Below are 18,020 nucleotides of genomic sequence, written 5' to 3' on the forward strand. Positions count from 1 at the left end.
CCATCTTACACTACAGCGCCGATGCTGTTTCGATTGCTCATCGTCTACAATAGCACAAATCCAAAAGGGGCATTTACTTTCTTTTCTGCTCTCATCTAGCGTGTGCCAAAGATAATATCTTGTTTTAATCAAGTCTAACCACAGCTATGCTCCCCATCTGTTAAATGTAAACATGTTTTGAACACGAGCTGCAGGACATTCCCTTGGTATCACATCGAGTAGCGGAGTGCATTTGTTTTGTTTTTTTCGTTCGACTCGTTCATGTTTTGCAACTTTGGAGAAATTACAACACGTTTACGGTCATGCTTTGGAATTTAGGGATGACTAATGTTTCATTAATATTGCCTCCACTCCCTTGGCACCGGTTTTGCCACGACTGCTTTCTTTCATCGGCTGGCCTTTCGGTCACCGTTGATCGGTTGCCGTCGCACAACATTCGATGTTCTAATTGATTTCAGAGTAGCATCTGGCGTGGAACTCTTTTTATTTTCTTCCTGTTCATTTAGAAGACAGAATTGAGACTAAATTGCGAGCAAATGGGATGTTTTTGTTTATTAACTTCAATATAAATACATTTATGTTAATGGAAAACACAAGCTAAGACAGAATTGAGACTAAATTGCGAGCAAATGGGATGTTTTTGTTTATTAACTTCAACATAAATACATTTATGTTAATGGGAAACACAAGCTAATGCTAAGTAAGCTATTAAGATGATCAGGTGTGTGAAGTAGGGAAACTTGTCGAAGAGGAAGGACAGTAATGTCGTCAAAGTAACTCGCCCGAGGCAATTAAGATGGCGCCGTTGAACAAACATTAGCACTTAGTCCAACTTAAGAAACAAGAGTCACGGTGCGACCTTGTGTCGTCCAGTTGTTGGTTTTCTCAGAATCTCTTTATCCAGCAGCTCAGCTCAGCTCATCTTTGTATTTGTAGCTTTGACGTGGAGGCCGTGTGTCTCCTCTCTGTTGCTTCCTCCGTGCTGCATTTTCCATTGCCTCAGTGTCCCCGGACTTGTCCTTGGAATAAGCACCAGGCGACATAGCTGCCTTGTTTTGGTGACATTTATAAAGGTTCCTTCCCATGAGTGGCGCAAAGCAAACACAATAGAAACGTATTTTCAAGTACAAAAGTGTAAACTTTGAACCACCTTTGACTTTATTTTAACCCACAAAACCACTGTAAAAGCCAAGATTGTTGTGTTAGCCATCCCGGAATAGCGAGAGGTCCGTTTGGGTTGCTCTGCGTCTCTCCAGAGGGATTTGAACTCACCATTGGAGCATGCTGAGCCAAAGCAAGCTCGCTATTATTGGCAACACAAAGTAGAAACATGTGAAAGAATCGACTTGTTGTGACCCTTGCGTCTTCCTGCCTTGCCCTCTTTGAAGCATGTGAATGTGTGATTTCACTCTGGTTCTTCCCACTGAGGCCAAGAACAACGCGCATAATCCAGAATTTGAGAAGAAGCAAATCAGAAAAGGGATGGATGGATTCAAATTATAAACAAATCAGAAATCAAAGATGGAACAAAACCAGGGAACCGAATACGAGCCAAGCGACGAGACATGCTACACCTGGACAGGACATGAGTGGCTGGAGGGAGCTGATTGGCCGAAACAAGGAACTAACTAATGTGCAAGGTCAACCAAGAAAAGCGGGACACGGGGGAAACTGAAAACAGAAAGTCAGCAAAAACACACAACTTGGCCGTGACAATGTTGCTGAATCGTGGTTTGCGAAGCGTCATTGAGTTGGTTGCAAAGCGGCTTTTAGAAGATACCGACGCATTCATTCCTCGTTCTCGTGGGAGCGCTCGCTGTAGAATTTGCTAAAAAAAAAAACTAATGTATTCAATCTGTGCTGTACGTCCAGCAATACGCGATTGGTGGCGTCCTTTATCCAGGCTGTTGACCTTTCGGAGAAGGTTTTCATTGCTTTGAGGGATTTGCTATGGTAAGCTGAGGACTTGACTTGACTCTGGGGGTGATGGAAAGGCAGCTGGTAACTTGAAGACAAACATAACTTCACCTTCTTCCCCTCGCTGTTCTCTGATACACTCACCCACTTGAATGTTGGGCCTTGTTGTCCTCCACACACACGCAGACACACTCAAGGACAATTAAAGCGATGACATTCATGCGATAGGCTAGGTTGCATGACTAGCGCCTGACTATTAGGTTACGCGGGTTAAATTGGGTTTCCATTCTAGTGATTCGAACCATCACATCTTATCATATGTGGAAACTGTTACAAAATGGTCAAACGATTCAAAAGATGTAAATTATCTGAAATTTCTCAATTTGCGTGATGAGGGTGAAGGGCACCCATCAGCTAGCTAGCTAGCTAGCGCTCAAGATGAGCATTGAGTTTCGGACCCGATGTGCACGTCATCAAAAATGAAGTGAGCTAGCATAATGGCCTGGCGGGCAGCTAGCAAGTTGAACCAGCTAAGCTTTTCAATGCTGAACTTGAGTGGTAGAAGCTCCCACAGCATCATTTGATGACCCCCAATGTTTTGACAGATAATGTTTCCCTGGAAGCATCCGGCTCAAAAACATTCCTTTGGTGGAATCTATAAGACTCCCACGACTTCACCAACAAAGTAACAGCATATGATGCGTAACTTTCATTTCCTGACATGGATTATGTACGCAGACGCATTTATCAAGCATCTGGACTGCGTTAACGCTCTTTGTTGACCTCCACGACCCCCCCAAGTGAACATTTCTGCTGTTTGGAGTTGAGGCGGACTATCAGTATGTCAGGCCTTAATTGACGCTATCGTGCTGTCCGTCACAGTCCAATTCTTACTTGACGCAAACATTGGCTAATTATAGCAAAAGCTGAGCTAATCCGCTAGTAGCCCAAAAAGGACTTTGGGAGTGTTACTTCGCCTTTGGCTGACCTGCTTTGAGGGCGAGGAGGCGTCCGGCCGTTCCACGAGCTTGACCAGATGTCAACCGTATGCTATGGATCTGTGATCAATAGTCCTTCCCCAGTAGAATTCAAATATGTGCGTGGGTCATGTGTTCCTAATTTAGATGTTTAGAATCTGCTCAAGTCCTTCATCGGCTTCGCAAACGGCCTGCTTGTATTTGCACAGGACGAATGAGAAGGCTCCATTTCGACCCAAAAAAATAAAAATGGATGGCTAAGAGAACATCTGCAGCTGGAAACCTCCAAACCTGCGTGGATTGTCATTTCGGAAAGCCCGTTCATCAGATGTGATGTCATCAAAGATGTCGTTTTCCTTTTTTTCTGCATAACTTTAAAATGATCTCATGGAAGATAAATATACGAGCTGTCAAGACAAAGCTGTTAAAGAGCGACGGAGTCGTTGAATTGGGTGCTTGTCTTCTTACCGCAAATATCTCATGGTAGCCCTTTAATGCCGTAATCTGGTGGGAGGCTTTAGCGCGGCGCTCAAGTTGGCTCGACATCAGGGGGAATTTGGAGAAGGGCCGAACCCACCCGCTCGACCTCCTCATTGGGGGTGAGTGAGAGTGAGTAAGCCACCCAAATTTAGGGCGTCTTGTTCGGACAACAGCCAGGGTGAATACCACAGGCATGGCGTAGCATTAGCAAAAACACATGTGCTCGTGCGGACAGACGGGCGGACGGATCATTGTGCCAACAGGTTCACAAACAAAAAGCGAGAAGGCATGCCAAGTACGGGAAAGACGGACTTTGTTGCTTCTGCCTGTGACAAAACGTGCCAAAAGGAACAGCTGTGTAGGAAAGAAGCTAACGGACCAGCTAACGTATCACTTTTCCACCTCAAATAAACTTTTCACTCAAGTCAAACACGCTAACATCCACTTCAAGGCTTCACGTCTGCCGGAAATGTGCCCACCCCCCCCTCTCGTCTTTTGGCTGTCCGACGGGTTTTCATTCTTTTTGGCGCGTGGGGTCGGAAATGAAACTATTTCACTCGCACCTGCTTTCCACTGCTTTGTGTGATCTCAACATGCCAAACTCTCAAACGTTGAGCTTTTGGAATGGACGACGACATTCTCGACGTTTCAACGCTGTATTTCACAGGTGTCAAACTCAAGGCCCGGGGGCCAGATACGGCCTGCCACATCATTTTATATGGCCCGCAAAGACAAAATGTGCATCAAATTCATGTCAATGCTAAAACTGCAAATTGTTTTCACTTTTTAAAAAAAGCGATATTGCTAGCAATTTTTATTACCATTCATATTTTTTGAAATTTTATTTTATTAGTCTCTGTTTTGAAAAATAGTTATTCATCTCACTAGTTTGTTGTGCAGTCTACACTATATATATAATATGAGACATCCACACATTTTTGGATTTCAATGGCCCTCCGAAGGAAACTATGACTATGAGGCAGCCCGCGACAAAAATAATTTTCACAACCCTGCTGTATTTAATGTCAGGTCCAATTTTTTTTTTCTCCGCAGATGAAACGCAGCCTTTGGCAAACGGGCTTGCCCCAGGAGCTCTCCCGCCTCAGAGCGCCTCACCCGCCTCACCCTTAGAGCCACCCAGTGTACTTCCCAACCTACCCACTCCCGTCCCTCCCCCGAGCTCCACGTCTTCTTCCGGTGCCAACTCCGAGTCGCCCCCGGTTCCAGCAAGCGGCCCGCCCGGCCCGGAGACGGAGGAGGACAAGGCAAAGAAGCTGCTGTACTGCTCCTTGTGCAAGGTGGCTGTCAATTCCTTGTCCCAGCTGGAAGCTCACAATAAAGGTGAGTCGCTAGCCATTTGGGTCCACACCTGAGGATGACCTGGTCCAAGGTTCAGAAGGCGTACTGATATTCTACCTGAGTGTAACTAAGACCTCAGCGTCTTCTCATGTTTCCTTCCAGCCATTCAACAGAAGCAAGCAGATCGGCTTTATTTTCAATTTGAGTCAACGTAGACACGATGGTCAATATTTGAGGATTTGCTCTGATCTTGTTTAAAGTGTCTGCTTTGGCGCCAAACACTGGGATAAAACAATTGAAGCTGAAATGGAAGATTTTCTCTCTTCGTTGGCTTGACGCAGATCCCTGCATTCTTCTGCTTACACCAAAAATGTTTGTTTATGCAAAAGAAAAACAGCGAGCACGTCTCCATGCGGCAAAACGTTACTTTTCTCAGCCGCTGCCTGTTTTAATCCTTCTTGCCCTCCGCGTGACCTTTTTTTCCTCCCCTCTTGTCTGCCCATTAGCGCTCGTGTGCTTGTGTTTATCCTTGGCTTTGCTTTATCTATCTGCAGGCCAAATGTACTGCAAAGGGCCACCATTTTTCTTTTTTTTTTACGTCTGTTGTTTTTATATCCATGCATTATTAATGGAGGTTACACACCATTTAGCTTTTGCAGCTTTCGTCATTTTCTGTGCATTTTGAGGTGCAATTGTTTTCGCCTTTGTTTGAGTTTGTCGTAGTTTTCTCTAGGGCAAGCGAGCGACGCACTTGCTACTCGAATCAGGCGTCTGCTGAACCAAATAGAAAAAAAAAAAGAAAAAAAACGACACCGGGTCATGAAGGCCAGCCCGCTCCGCTTGAGTCGGAATGTTCTGGAATCAATGAAACAAAACGGCGTACGTTTGCAGACTAAAAATAAAGACAGAAAAAGTGCGTGAAAGGCTGTCAGGACATTCAGGCAAACACATTGGCCGTGTTGTTATTTGTAGAAATGTGCTTTGCGTGTCGCTCTACACATGTGAGGGCGATCTTACAAAGACAACAAATCCGCAGCACTATCTGCTTTCTGACCGAAATAGAAGAAAGGCGAGAAGAAAATATTTCTGGCCTTGAGTAGAAGCAGCCTTCGTCCTCCTCGGTGTATGTCACCCCCGTGACCCCACCCCCCTCCTCGCCTTCCATCATTCTGAAACCTTAACTCTGTTCAAAGGGCTTTGGGAGTGTCAAGACTGAGCCGGTGGCTTTCCTTCAAGGGTGGGGGGAGGGGGCACGGTAGACGTTGGAGTACGACACCGACATGATCACATGATTGACACTGACACACTTGAACCAGCCGACGACACGACACTCCAGTGGCAAACATTTCGCCTCCTTGCGATGTGTTTCGAATTTCATTTGGTCCGTCACGTCCCACCAGCTTGTCTGGTGTGAGCACGACTGCCCCAAGACACCCCAAGACTCGCCCCTCCCCTTTGCATTTTACTCCCGAATATCTGCATCCTCATTGCACAGCGATGATCTTCAACACCGATAACTTATTCCGAAAAAATATCTGAGCGGGGTCTTTAACTCATTCACAGTTAATTTTTTTGACGTCTATAACCGTCAATGGCACTGAATGAGTTCATGTGTTATTGTATAATTTGAATTTGGATTACTGTCTTGGTCTATGCCGTTAGATAGATACCTTGTGGAATTGGTCACTACTATAATAGCGTCACTCCATCATTGTTGTTATACAAAAACGCAAAGGCCTTCATCCTGACCCCAGACTGCGCTGCAATAATATACCATCAAGGAAAAAAAAGCAACAATGCGGCACATGTGGCGCTAACCTCCGCTGTCTTCACAAACGGGAACATCAATCGACAATATTGTAATAAAAATGACACATGAATGAGCAGACTGGAGTTGATCTCTCGGAGCTCACCTGCCGCGCAGCTGTATGACTAGCGGGCCTTTTTTTGCGCTACAGCTGCAGCTCGCTTTATTGGAGAAATACAGCCCATACATTTTTGCTTCATTCAGGCCACTTGAGAGCATTTCAAAAAAACATTTGTGTCTGCACGCAGGTACCAAACACAAAACTATTTTGGAGGCTCGGAGCGGGCTGGGCCCCATCAAGGCATATCCACGCCTGGGTCCCAAGCCCAGTGGGGAGCAGGGAGGCGGCCCGGTTGACCCCAACACTCAGGAAAGAACCTTCCACTGTGAGATCTGCAATGTGCGGGTCAATTCTGAACTGCAGCTCAAACAGGTATGCGGAAGATGGATGATGGATGGATGGATGGATGGATGGATGGATGGATGGATGGATGGATGGATGGATGGATGGATGGATGGATGGATGGATGGATGGATGGATGGATGGATGGATGGATGGATGGATGGATGGATGCTCCATCTTCTTCTTCAAAGTCCGCCAGTGTCATCATGTCAGCTGTCTGTTTGCTGCAGCACATATCAAGTCGGAGGCACCGGGACGGCATGGCGGGCAAGCCCAACCCCCTCCTCGGCCGGCACAAGAAGCACAGGGGAATTGATCTGACGGTAAGTTCTCATCAAGCTCTCGTTCCACATTTGGACGTTCAGACTTGACAGCGTTAATCTGGAATTTTAGCTAACCCCCCAAAAAGCCACCTCTGATGTTGGTGGCCTCCAACTAATTGTTGTGTCTGCTCCTCTCGACTCTTAGTCTTCTCTGACGTTCTCCAAGAGTCTGAGCAAAGCGTTAGGGGCCGGCCTGCTCCCCAGTCCCTTGGCCGTGGCGGCGGCTATGGCGGCGGCCGCTTCGACGAACCCGCTGGCGCTCCGCGCGGCGGCCTCGGCGCCGCACCCGCATCACCACCTTCTGCAAGGACCGCCCCTCAGCCACGCCATCTTAAGACCCGCGCCGGGGCCCATCCGCACCACCCACGGACCCATCCTCTTCTCCCCTTACTGACTCGGGCCTGATCGGGATCAGCCACTCCAAAAGCACACTGTGAAGACGCAGACAGCAACTGATCCAAACTTTGAACTGAGAAAAAAAAAAAAGAAAAGAGGGCGGAGCAGTCTCTCATATTTCCCTTTACCTGAAATTCTTCCTCCATTTCTGAGACTTCTGCGAGACCTGCAGATGGAATGGTCAGAGATGATTATTCATAAGGGGTTGAAGTTCCTGGCACATCCTGACCGACTCTCCTGGCAGTCCCAAATAGCTACAAAAAAGAAACGCATATCAAAACCACGTGTCACTGCACCGTGTTGTTTCTTTCCTGTCATCATGACAAAATGTGCTCTTCTCATCCTATGCACTTCCAAAAAAAACATTTGGTTTTTGGTAGCTTTGCTGTGATAGTCCACTTTTTTTTTTTGTGCCGGGGTGTTTGCTAGTAATAATGCACACGCAAGTCGTAAAAGCAACAAGAGATAATGTCGCTCACAGAGAAGCTCGAGTGAGAAAAGTCTTAGCGCAGGTTGTCGGATTGGACGAATCTGCATTTCCAAAATAGATGGTATCAACAAAAACATTTCCACAGAAACCAGAGCAGGCTGGGACGTAGAAATCTCCAAATTGGAACATAATCCGATAACTTCAAAATTGTTCACTTTTAAATAAACAACATAGTATTCACGATTTACAAAAAGTTGGGATTTTGGAGGGCATTTTTGTTTCATCCTGCAATTTCACCTAATTTCTTTATAAAAACATTCCTTAATGGCACACAAGTAAAGAAGGTGCCTGACAGTGACGAGTTAGAGCCAACAACCGGTCGGCCGAAAGGTTACACTGCCACCTACTGGCGCTTGCTTTGTACTGCAGGAATTTTGTCAGCGGGGTGGCAATCGGGCCAGCTACATGCTAGTCGCATATTAGCATCTGTTTGGGAAAGTCAAAGTATGCACTGAAATGGCAACTGCTGTATTTCCATGTTCTCTTGGAGAGAGCTTCGTCTCATCAAGCCGTGGGTGCTGAGGTTGCAACACCAACTTGTTACATTTGGGTCTGGCAAAGTCTGGCTTTTTTCCCCAAGCCTGCTCCTTCATCTTCCACCTCACCAAGCCTTCCTTTCATGGAGCAAACACATGAAAATCCAAAACCTGAGAGAAAGAAGGAGCGATCGGATAGAAGCCAAATACATGACTAGAGCAATGAGCGACAATTGGACCAGAACCGCAGTGAGGTCACACGCAAGTTTTGTTTTCTTCCAAAAAGCCATGAAATGCACCGTGATTTGTTTTCCTCTGCATGGTGAGCTCTTTATTGAGTTCACACAGTTCACTTTGACATCAGAGCACCAAAAACAAAGAGAAGAAACACGATGATGACATTTTGGAAAGAGGGAGGGGAGCAGCGATTGCCGCAACTGAGCTCCGGACATGTTCACTGTGCCGCCTTTCATTGAGAAGCAATGAATTCTAATGTTTTAGTCTTTTTGTCTGAATAATGCAAAGCCACGAGCATTTTGTTGTTGTTGTTGTTTAGCTTTGTGACATGTCATTCAGAGTCGTACATGTCAACCAGGAGCACGCCGATAGATTTTTTTCTTCCATGAGGGTGGTGAACCTTCCCCGGGCTTCCTAAACTGGACTACAAAGATGGAATTGGGTTAATATTAAAGAACTTTTTTTTTTTTTTTTGCTTAACTAATGTCTGCTTTGGGAACAGGGTATAACGCCAGAAGTCTTGCGACAAAAAGCTATCGACTCGCAAAACTGGCAGAATGGTTTTCTAGTTAGTTGTGCTGTTTTAAAACGGGAAGATGATCCACCTCGTCGTCAGTGTCTGAGTTTTCTTCCAGGGGTACGTGCTCTCCTTCTGTTCCTGTGTGCGTTGAGACCTTCTCGCTCTCTTCCGGAGTTCAAAAGGTCATATTTGGAAGCCGCGCCGTCGTCGCATGATCCAGTGCTCCACAAACGAAGCAATCATCACGGCTCATGTTTGATATTCACAAAATGCTCAAAATCACGTTGGATTCTTATTTGGAGAGCAGATGTTAGCTGTTTTTGGGCTACTAGCCTTAGCCTTATGCTGCCCTCCATCTCTCCTGCACGGGGAGGGGCAGAGAAAAAGAGACAGAGAGGCCATGCTGTAATTTTGTCTTGCCAATAAAGTTATTTTTGAATTTCACTGTCGGATGGACAAAGACTTTCTTTGTATGATGAACTGTAGCAATACCTGATTCCTTCCGGCTACTCTTGTTTATTGCAATAAGATGAACTTGAATCATATGCGTGTATGTGAGTCAGTCATTATCCATGTAATTTAAAAAAGATGGAAAATAATGTCGCTATAAAAAGAAAAGCAAATGTCAATAAATCATTACAAAAACAAGCGGAGGGTTTTTGTGTGGGGGATTTTTCTGTTGAATTCTGACTGCGGACAGAAACAGACGTTGTGTTGTCCAGTCTGATGAGAGAAAGCTTTCATGCTCTTTTTTCTTCTTTTTTTCTCTCCAAGCATTCCTGACATTTATCCGGCTTTCAAACAATACGCGGTGCGGCCGATAGATGGCAGTACGCTACCGACTGTGCCACTCGTTCTGCGTCTCAGGCCTCCAGACAAATTGCATCATTATTTGGGATTATCAAGAAGATTCCACCCCAACGCTCATCCACCCTTTTCAGTGGAAGTCAACTCAAAAAAGATTTCTCCTCAGATGTTTAATATGTTCTAAGCACAGTGATGATTCCTCTTGGCTTTATGGAAAATCAATTAAGCAGAAAATTCCCCCCGATTTCATCCGTCCCTGAAAATGACATCACAGTTGCTCGGGGCTCAAGTAAGGACCGCCCCCGCTACCTCCCTCCCTCCCTGTCAGCTATATTTTTTCATCCACTGACAGTGGGTGACAAACAAAATGCGCAGAAAGCAATCTATCTTTTAATAGCATAATCAAAGAGTGAAGAAGGTGAAATTGGTTTCCTCTTTGAAAGACTAAATTGAGACTTCAGTTGTCACGATGTCACCAAAATTGCAATGTGAGAAGTCTTTGTGCTCTGATGAGTCTCCTTCTGGTGGTGTAAACATCTCAAATCACAAATCAATCTGCCGCTTGAGGCTACTTCCATCGGGAAGATGAGCCACGCAATCCGTTCTTACAAAGCTCAAATCATCTCGAGCTGGCAAGAGAAAATTATTTGAAAAAAAAATGTGAGAATATCAAATGAAATGCTGGAGAAGCTTAACTTGGCTTACGCAAATTTGTGCTAGCCAACATGCTAATGGGTTCCCCAACTGCTTTCAATCTATGCGCAGAGTTCCTCAGATCTTGAACTTGAAATAGAAGCAAGCCAATATTTTGTCAACTCTTTTCATTTGGGCGAGCAGCACTTCATCATAAGAGCCGAACATTTAAAAAGCCTCTTCCAAGTGCAATCCATTCAAACATCGGAGCACAAATTGCTCTCAACATAGCGCCCGCCATTTTCTTGCCTTCTAGGAAACATTGATTACATTCGCTTTCGCCGCTGCCGGCCATTTTCTTGCCTTCTAGGAAACATTGATTACATTCGCTTTTGCCGCCGCCGACGCCGGCTTCATTGCCTGTGTCGCACGCAAGGCCAATTGGCCTTGACCACCCACTCCAACCAGCATCAAGGCCCGTTCGCTCACGATTGCACTTCTTCCATCCAGCTGCTGCCATGCCAACAAGTTAAGTGCCCGCCTTCTGTCATCGGGCTCCACAAACCACTGACACATTTCAAACATTTCTTGGATGTGCTCTCAAGGTTTTTCAGAGAAAACCTCAAGTTTTGCCATGCTGAGATAACCAGCTTCATATTTTGTGCAACCCTCAACTGGGATGTTTGTTTTTGTTGTGAGAATGGTTGCGACTTAAGTTCCATCTTTAAGAGGCCATCTTATTGTTGCCTTCAGTTGATTCTACAGAGAAGCATGTGTCCATCAATATTTAATGAAACCTCCATCCATCCGTCTGTCCATCCGTCCGCCAGACTTGTTCTGTTAGATTGAACTGAACATTGGGCCTTTCATTCTGTCAATTGCGCGCGACGTTATTCTGCCCTTTCACAATTTCAAAAGCTATTTTCCTGACCGAATAGTTTTTTTCGCGACACACTTTGCTACCTTGACATCTGACCGACATGGAAGCAAAAGTTGTTTACTCGCACGGCGAGGTCACATCGTAGAAAAAGATAGAATTATTCTTAGAATTAATTAGAATTAATAAAGAGGTAGAATTATTATATTGGAATTATCCATCCATTTTCTGAGCCGACCTTCACCATGATCATCATGAGAGGTTCACACAGCTGGATTGGAGTCCACCTTTGGGAACTTCACTTTGTTTGGTCATCATTTGGATCGAAAAGCACCAAGTCAAAGGTAGGCAAGATTGTATTCATTGCAACTGTCTGCGCTGTGCTAAATATTGGATGGAGGCGGGCCGAAGACCTCCAGCGTGTGGGACGTAGCCGTCAATCAAGAGAAAGTCAAATTGTCTCCAAATGGAATCTGAAGAGGTCGCTCGACTACGGTACTTCTCTCTAAGTGGATATCAGCGCCTGGAGAAAACCAAATGTTCCTTGGTGTGCCTCGCTAAACTTTTGTGTGTGAAGACCGTCATAAACGGCAATGCAAGAAGATGATTGTGGGCAATCAGAAAAAGTCATGAATGAATGTTGTGCTTTGAGCTCTTCAAAGAAGTCCAGACATGTTGAAATAACAACGGTCGGGCTGTGAACGACACACATCGAGCAAGCACACCCAAAAAGAAAAAGCATTTGCAAAGAAAGCAGAGAAAGCTAAAGTAGCTTAGCAAGATGACGAAAAGAACATCCAGTGATGACTTTTAAGCACATTTAGAAGTCAGCTAAAGAAAAAAGTAGCTTTGGAAAATTGAACAATTTGTAACCGACTTGCAGTAGCCCGAATTTGGGTCTGCTAGACATTAATGAAGTCAAGTTTGTTTTGGTTTGGCTGAAGGGAATTTGGGTTCATCTCGTTAATTTGCTTTTGGCGGTGACACCACACGTCAATCGATCTGCTGTCATCTGGGGACATTGCTAAATATAGCCAGCCGTGTGTCATCTGCAGAGCCATGATTGGCATTTGGAAGCATTTGCCCCAAAATGGGAAATGAAAAGTAAAAAACCTGTTTCTTCAGGTGAAAGAACGGGACATCTTGTAATCAGCACAATGCTGCATAATGATTATGCAAAGAAAACAGAGAGAAAAAAAAGAGAGGTTGATGTTTTAATGGAGGAAGCGCGTAAACTGTTCACATTAAGAATTAAAATATACAATATGAAAAAAAAGGGAAGTCGGAACTTTCCTGAGAAGGCTGCTGCCCCCGCGACATATCCCAAGAAAACTGATTTTTTTTTCTTCATTAAACACAACCTTATTCAAGATAAATACTAAAGATAAACCTAACCACTAAAATAAATAAATAATATTAATGATAATAACAATGATAATAATAATGATGATGATAATAATAATAATAATAATATCCTTATGAATATGACCATGCAGATTGTGCACCAACAATATTGTTTGATTATTGAATTTTTTTTTTTTCCAATGCCACGGTTCATTTCCTTTTACAATGTTGTGGCCGACGGATCCATGACGTCATGGCAACCGCCAGTCCAGTCAGCGTGTGTGTTTGTTTTGCATCTATGACCACAGTGCACAAAACCATTGTGAATCATGCCTCACTGTCAAGTCAAAATTGCTTCAACTCACAACCACTAATGCCTCCTGGTGTAGCGAAGCACAAAAAGGATTGCAATCAGTACAAGTCGTGATAGAGCCCAATACGCTGACAGCTAAATGAGATTCAGCCAGCATTTGTTTCATTATGTGTCTTTTTGGGAAGCCTGTTGCTTATTGATGGAGTGCAAGCCAGAGCGGACCAATCCCGCATGTCCAAACAGGTAGGCGCGACCCCCGAGGCCCACGACAGCAGATGAGTAGTGAAATTGAACAGAGCGCTTGCTTTGGGCTCTGATAAATATGCCAACGTGAACAAATGATAGGTTTGGACACGTAATCAACACAACGGCAGAGGAATCTTCAGAGGCACCGGCAGAACGGGAGCTGGGTCACCAAATAATATTAGCTTGGACACTGCAACTAAAATAGATCAACTCAGAGATTCCAAACGTCGCGATCATCAAGTGTCACTATATTAATGTCGTTTTCCCAACAATTTTTTGCTTTGACTTGCAAGCAAAAATTTCAATTTAGATACGAGCTTCACTTCACAACACGCAGCACTTTCAACAATTCTTCCAAACAGCAGCTTCTTCTCCAATGCAAAAGTAAAGTGTGAAATATAAAATAACAAAATAATACAAATAAAATAAAAAGAATCAAATTAAAATTAAAATAATTGAAAAACATTAACAAAATTTCTTCTCCTTCTCCAATGCAAAGGTAGTGTGAAATATAAAATAACAAAATAATACAAATAAAATAAAAATAATAAAATTGAAATAAAAAAAATTTGAAAAAGAAATTAACAAAAAATAATAAAATAACTCATATTTATGAGATCTAACATATAAACAATAGGTACTGTCGGTTTGCTAAACATGAAACAAAGCATGTGTCAAAACAAGCACATTTATATATCGCATTGACAGTTGAAGACAAACGGTGGAGCAACACTTGTAAACAGACAATTTAACAATACTCACAGGCATAGATTATTTTTCCTATACGCAAAACACCAAATATATATTTCTTACTGCATCTTACTGAGAGTGTGTGGTATACGCATGCCACCACATGCACACCAAAAGGGTCTCAATGAATGAATCAACGGTTTAATTCCCAACATTCTATTTCACCATGTTCCGAGTGTGTTTCTATGAAACACAATATCATAGAATGCTGTTTTTCATACCAAAACACACATTGCAACATTTTTTTTTTTAGGGGGTGGGGCTGCAGCAGATTAATGGCAAGTCCATTCCCCCCATTTCAGTGACAGGCAGGACAAATGATGGCAGAGGGTGCAATTCACCTGCGTTTCCACCTGTTGGCATTCATCCGACCAAATAAGTCACGACTTCCTGCGGCCGTGTCTGTCCGCTGCTTGGAAATGAGGTCCAGATTAGAAAATACGCCTCACAGGCGTAAACCCGCTGGAACTTTTTGCCGTGATTGGTCTTCATGTCATCTATACTGTAAAAGGTTCTCTTCCCATGTGACTTCCTAAACACAGAGTGAGTCACACGTGTCTTCTCCAAAAGGTTCCAGAAGGATGGATGCAACGTGAAGGAAGCTATGCCACCTTTAATTGAATCAGACAAATCACGTCGTTGCGTAAGATTCTGTTGTGTGACCCGTCCTCAGATGTCACCGCTTCCTTTTTTCTGAAACATTTGGCGATCTGCAATCAAACATCATCACCCTTCATTATGATTGGTCTTCATCAAAATGGAGCAGTGAAAAGTATAATGCTGTCTTGGACTTTTAAACTCTGCATATCTAGCACAGTCAGGGTCAATTTATGCTTTAAAACCAGTCGGAATCTTTTTATTATTTATTCCTTTATTATTTACTTTTTTATTGTTATTTTTATTATCTTTTTATTATTTTTATTATTCACTTAAATATTCATCAATAAAAGAAGTGGAATCATAAATATGAGATTCAAAGCTTATTATTTCAAAACACTAATCAAGTGGTGAGGATTTTACCGGCCGCCCATTGCGTCCAAACATTGATTTATGATAGACAAATGCTTGTAATGAGCAGGACATCATGCTGACAGATAGCCATCTCATTATGGAAGTCATAGCAGGTTGCCAATGAATTATGATGCGTGTCATCAGCAGATAGTCAAGTCTAACCAGTTTATAATGTCTCACAATCGTGTTCCTCCAGCTATCTTATCGTCCTTTATCATCCTTTTCCGCCATGACGTCCTCCGGCTGGCTCGGACTTGCTTCAGGAGTAGTGTGGAAATAAAGATCATGCCTGTGTGTGTGTGTGTGTGTGTGCGTGTCTATGTCAAGAAAGCTAAAACACTATGTATAATTTTACACACACTAAGCAATTTGCCTTCTTGCCGAGCATGACAGACGTGGTGCCAGCTGTGTTTGCCGGGACGCCCGACGCTTTGCACGTAATCACTTTAGCGGCCCCGGCCTGCCTGCCTGCCTGTTATGGATGGATGGCACTTGTCATTTACAAACCCGCGCCCGGGGCCATCACTCATCTCAATGTGTGAGTGTGTGCGCCGTGGCACAGGGACTTCCTAAGGCGGTTTATTTTTCTTTGTGTGTGTGCACGCGTTTTTATTATTATTTTTTTTTAAATGTCGCCGTCGCGCCACAAATCTGGCCAGTTTTAATACAAGCAAGGAGGGAACAGAATCTTTTTTTTCACAGGACATCATAAATTAATTGCACATTTTAATTAAGTTGATTTTAACACACTTACGTGTCTTTATGGTACAAAAAATGGCAACATGAAAAGAATATCATCGATAAATGATAAGGGTGCGCCATAATTATTTTCAAAGTTTAACATCAGTGCTCCTCCTCGTCGTACTCACTGAGTTAAAAAAAAACAAACAATTAAAACATGGAATATCAAACATATTTAAGTGAAGCTTGAAACTATGCACACACACACAAAAAAATCACTACATGTTCTACATTACAAACTGGATTTTACTTTTTGGTAACATACGTCTTCATTTGATCAGTTTGAAAATATTTAACCATAACTTTTGTTTACACACACACAGTTTGAAAATATTTAACCATAACTTTTGTTTACACACAATACAATTTTGTCGTTACCAAGCATTATTGATCAAATGATAGGAAAAAGACGTTTATATAAAGCCCTGATAAGAAACGTGGCTAGCTGCTACAGGTTAGCGTTATGTGCTAGCCTATGTGTTAGCGAGATTGGGCGGCTAATGTCTGTCACATATGTAATGAATGGGTTTTGCAGCAGTGTCGTAACGCCTTTGACATCGGTGCGTTCTACGGCAGTGGAAAGTGCTCTTGCGCACGCGCACTAGCTCGCCTCTCCAAGCCGTGTACATGCCACCTGTCTCGAGAATAAACATAGTTTGATAACAACACGACTCGGATAATCTTACAATGTCTGTTTAAATGTAAGCGCTCAAGAAGTACAGTAGGTTTTGGCAACACAGGAAAAAGTCGCTGAATACGATTTAAAAGGCGTCCTAAATAAAAATAAAAAATAAAAATGTCGTACACCGAGACTGTTGACAAAGAATAACAATGCTAACATTGTAGCGCTGTGGGCTCATTGGGCGATTAAAGGCACAAAGCGTGTCCTCCCGTAAACTGGACTCCATGGACGTGTCACAAGCCATCAAGTGCCGAGCCTTCAAAGCAGGAAAGCAATTAGTGCTGTCACTTGGATGGAGGTGGGAGGGGAGACACGCCAGGTGAATAATAGCAATTATGGCTTTCTTTGGCTCATTGGACCACGTGACTGGCGAAAAGGTCGGCGGATAACCACAAGAATTTTGGTGGTCTCACCCGTACCTGCAACCATCCGCACAAAAACCTTGTTAAACATTCAACACGTTTGAACAAAGCACTTTGTTTAGCTCCCTGAGGAAATAACATCAGATTACATGAATATTTTAATTTGCATACCTGAAAAAAACAAACTAATTATGGCTTTAAATGCGTGTTCATTTCATCGGGAGGCAACCAAAACGTGATAGAGCCTCGCACTTTGTTGACCCTAAATTGCAGAATGGTTTTAAACAACACATTTGTTCAAGCAGGCATTACAGGATGACCTTGATTTTAATTTTTTGGGGGAGGTTTTTTTCTTGATTTTAATTGTTTTTTTTCCTTATTTTTTCTTGGTTTTAATTTTGTGTTTTTTTTCTTTATGCTACAATGCTGCATTGTCAAATTGTATTTTCTACTCTAAGTAGTTCGCCTACAAACGCTTTTTGAGGGGGGGAACGGATTCCTGGCACTTGCATTCATTTTAATGGGAAAAGTGGATTTAAAGCAAAGGCAAGGCTTAAAGTTTCCATCGAAAAACTTGACTGGTGTCATTTCGGCAGCAACGATGAGCAGCGGCAGGAAGTCGCCACCTGAGAGCCTGCGTGGGTCGCTTTCATATTCACGTGTTAAGACCTCAATCTTTGCCACTGTCACTCATATAATGCTAATGAGACCTTGCTCATCACAAAAGATGAAACAGCACTTGAGTATTTTAATCGGAGATGAAGCAGGCGGACGATTCCTATTCCTCCGTTTCATCTTTTAGCATTCCATTTGTTGGATGATATTGTGGAGAGCATCGCTTTGCTCTTGCACCAACAATATATTGTTATCATTTTTCAATTAAATATAGCCCTCATCTTTTCTTCACTGACCAAATAACGCAAGAGATG

The 18,020-nt window shown here is 43.4% G+C and overlaps 1 protein-coding gene across 2 annotated transcripts in view; it reads left to right on the forward strand.

The window, feature by feature from the left end:
• The window catches only part of znf385a (zinc finger protein 385A), a 31,753-nt gene extending 21,780 nt beyond the window's left edge, over nt 1-9,973 (forward strand). For both annotated transcript variants that reach the window (XM_037279216.1, XM_037279217.1), the window contains 4 exons: nt 4,428-4,715; nt 6,729-6,913; nt 7,114-7,206; nt 7,352-9,973. In XM_037279216.1, coding sequence (XP_037135111.1) covers nt 4,428-4,715; nt 6,729-6,913; nt 7,114-7,206; nt 7,352-7,600 — 815 coding nt within the window. In that variant the 3' untranslated portion in view covers nt 7,601-9,973. The remainder of the gene's footprint in view (nt 1-4,427; nt 4,716-6,728; nt 6,914-7,113; nt 7,207-7,351) is intronic.
• The last annotated feature ends 8,047 nt before the right edge of the window (nt 9,974-18,020 follow it).

This window comes from Syngnathus acus, chromosome 2 (genome assembly GCF_901709675.1).
Source record: "Syngnathus acus chromosome 2, fSynAcu1.2, whole genome shotgun sequence".
NCBI classification, from domain to species: domain Eukaryota; kingdom Metazoa; phylum Chordata; class Actinopteri; order Syngnathiformes; family Syngnathidae; genus Syngnathus; species Syngnathus acus.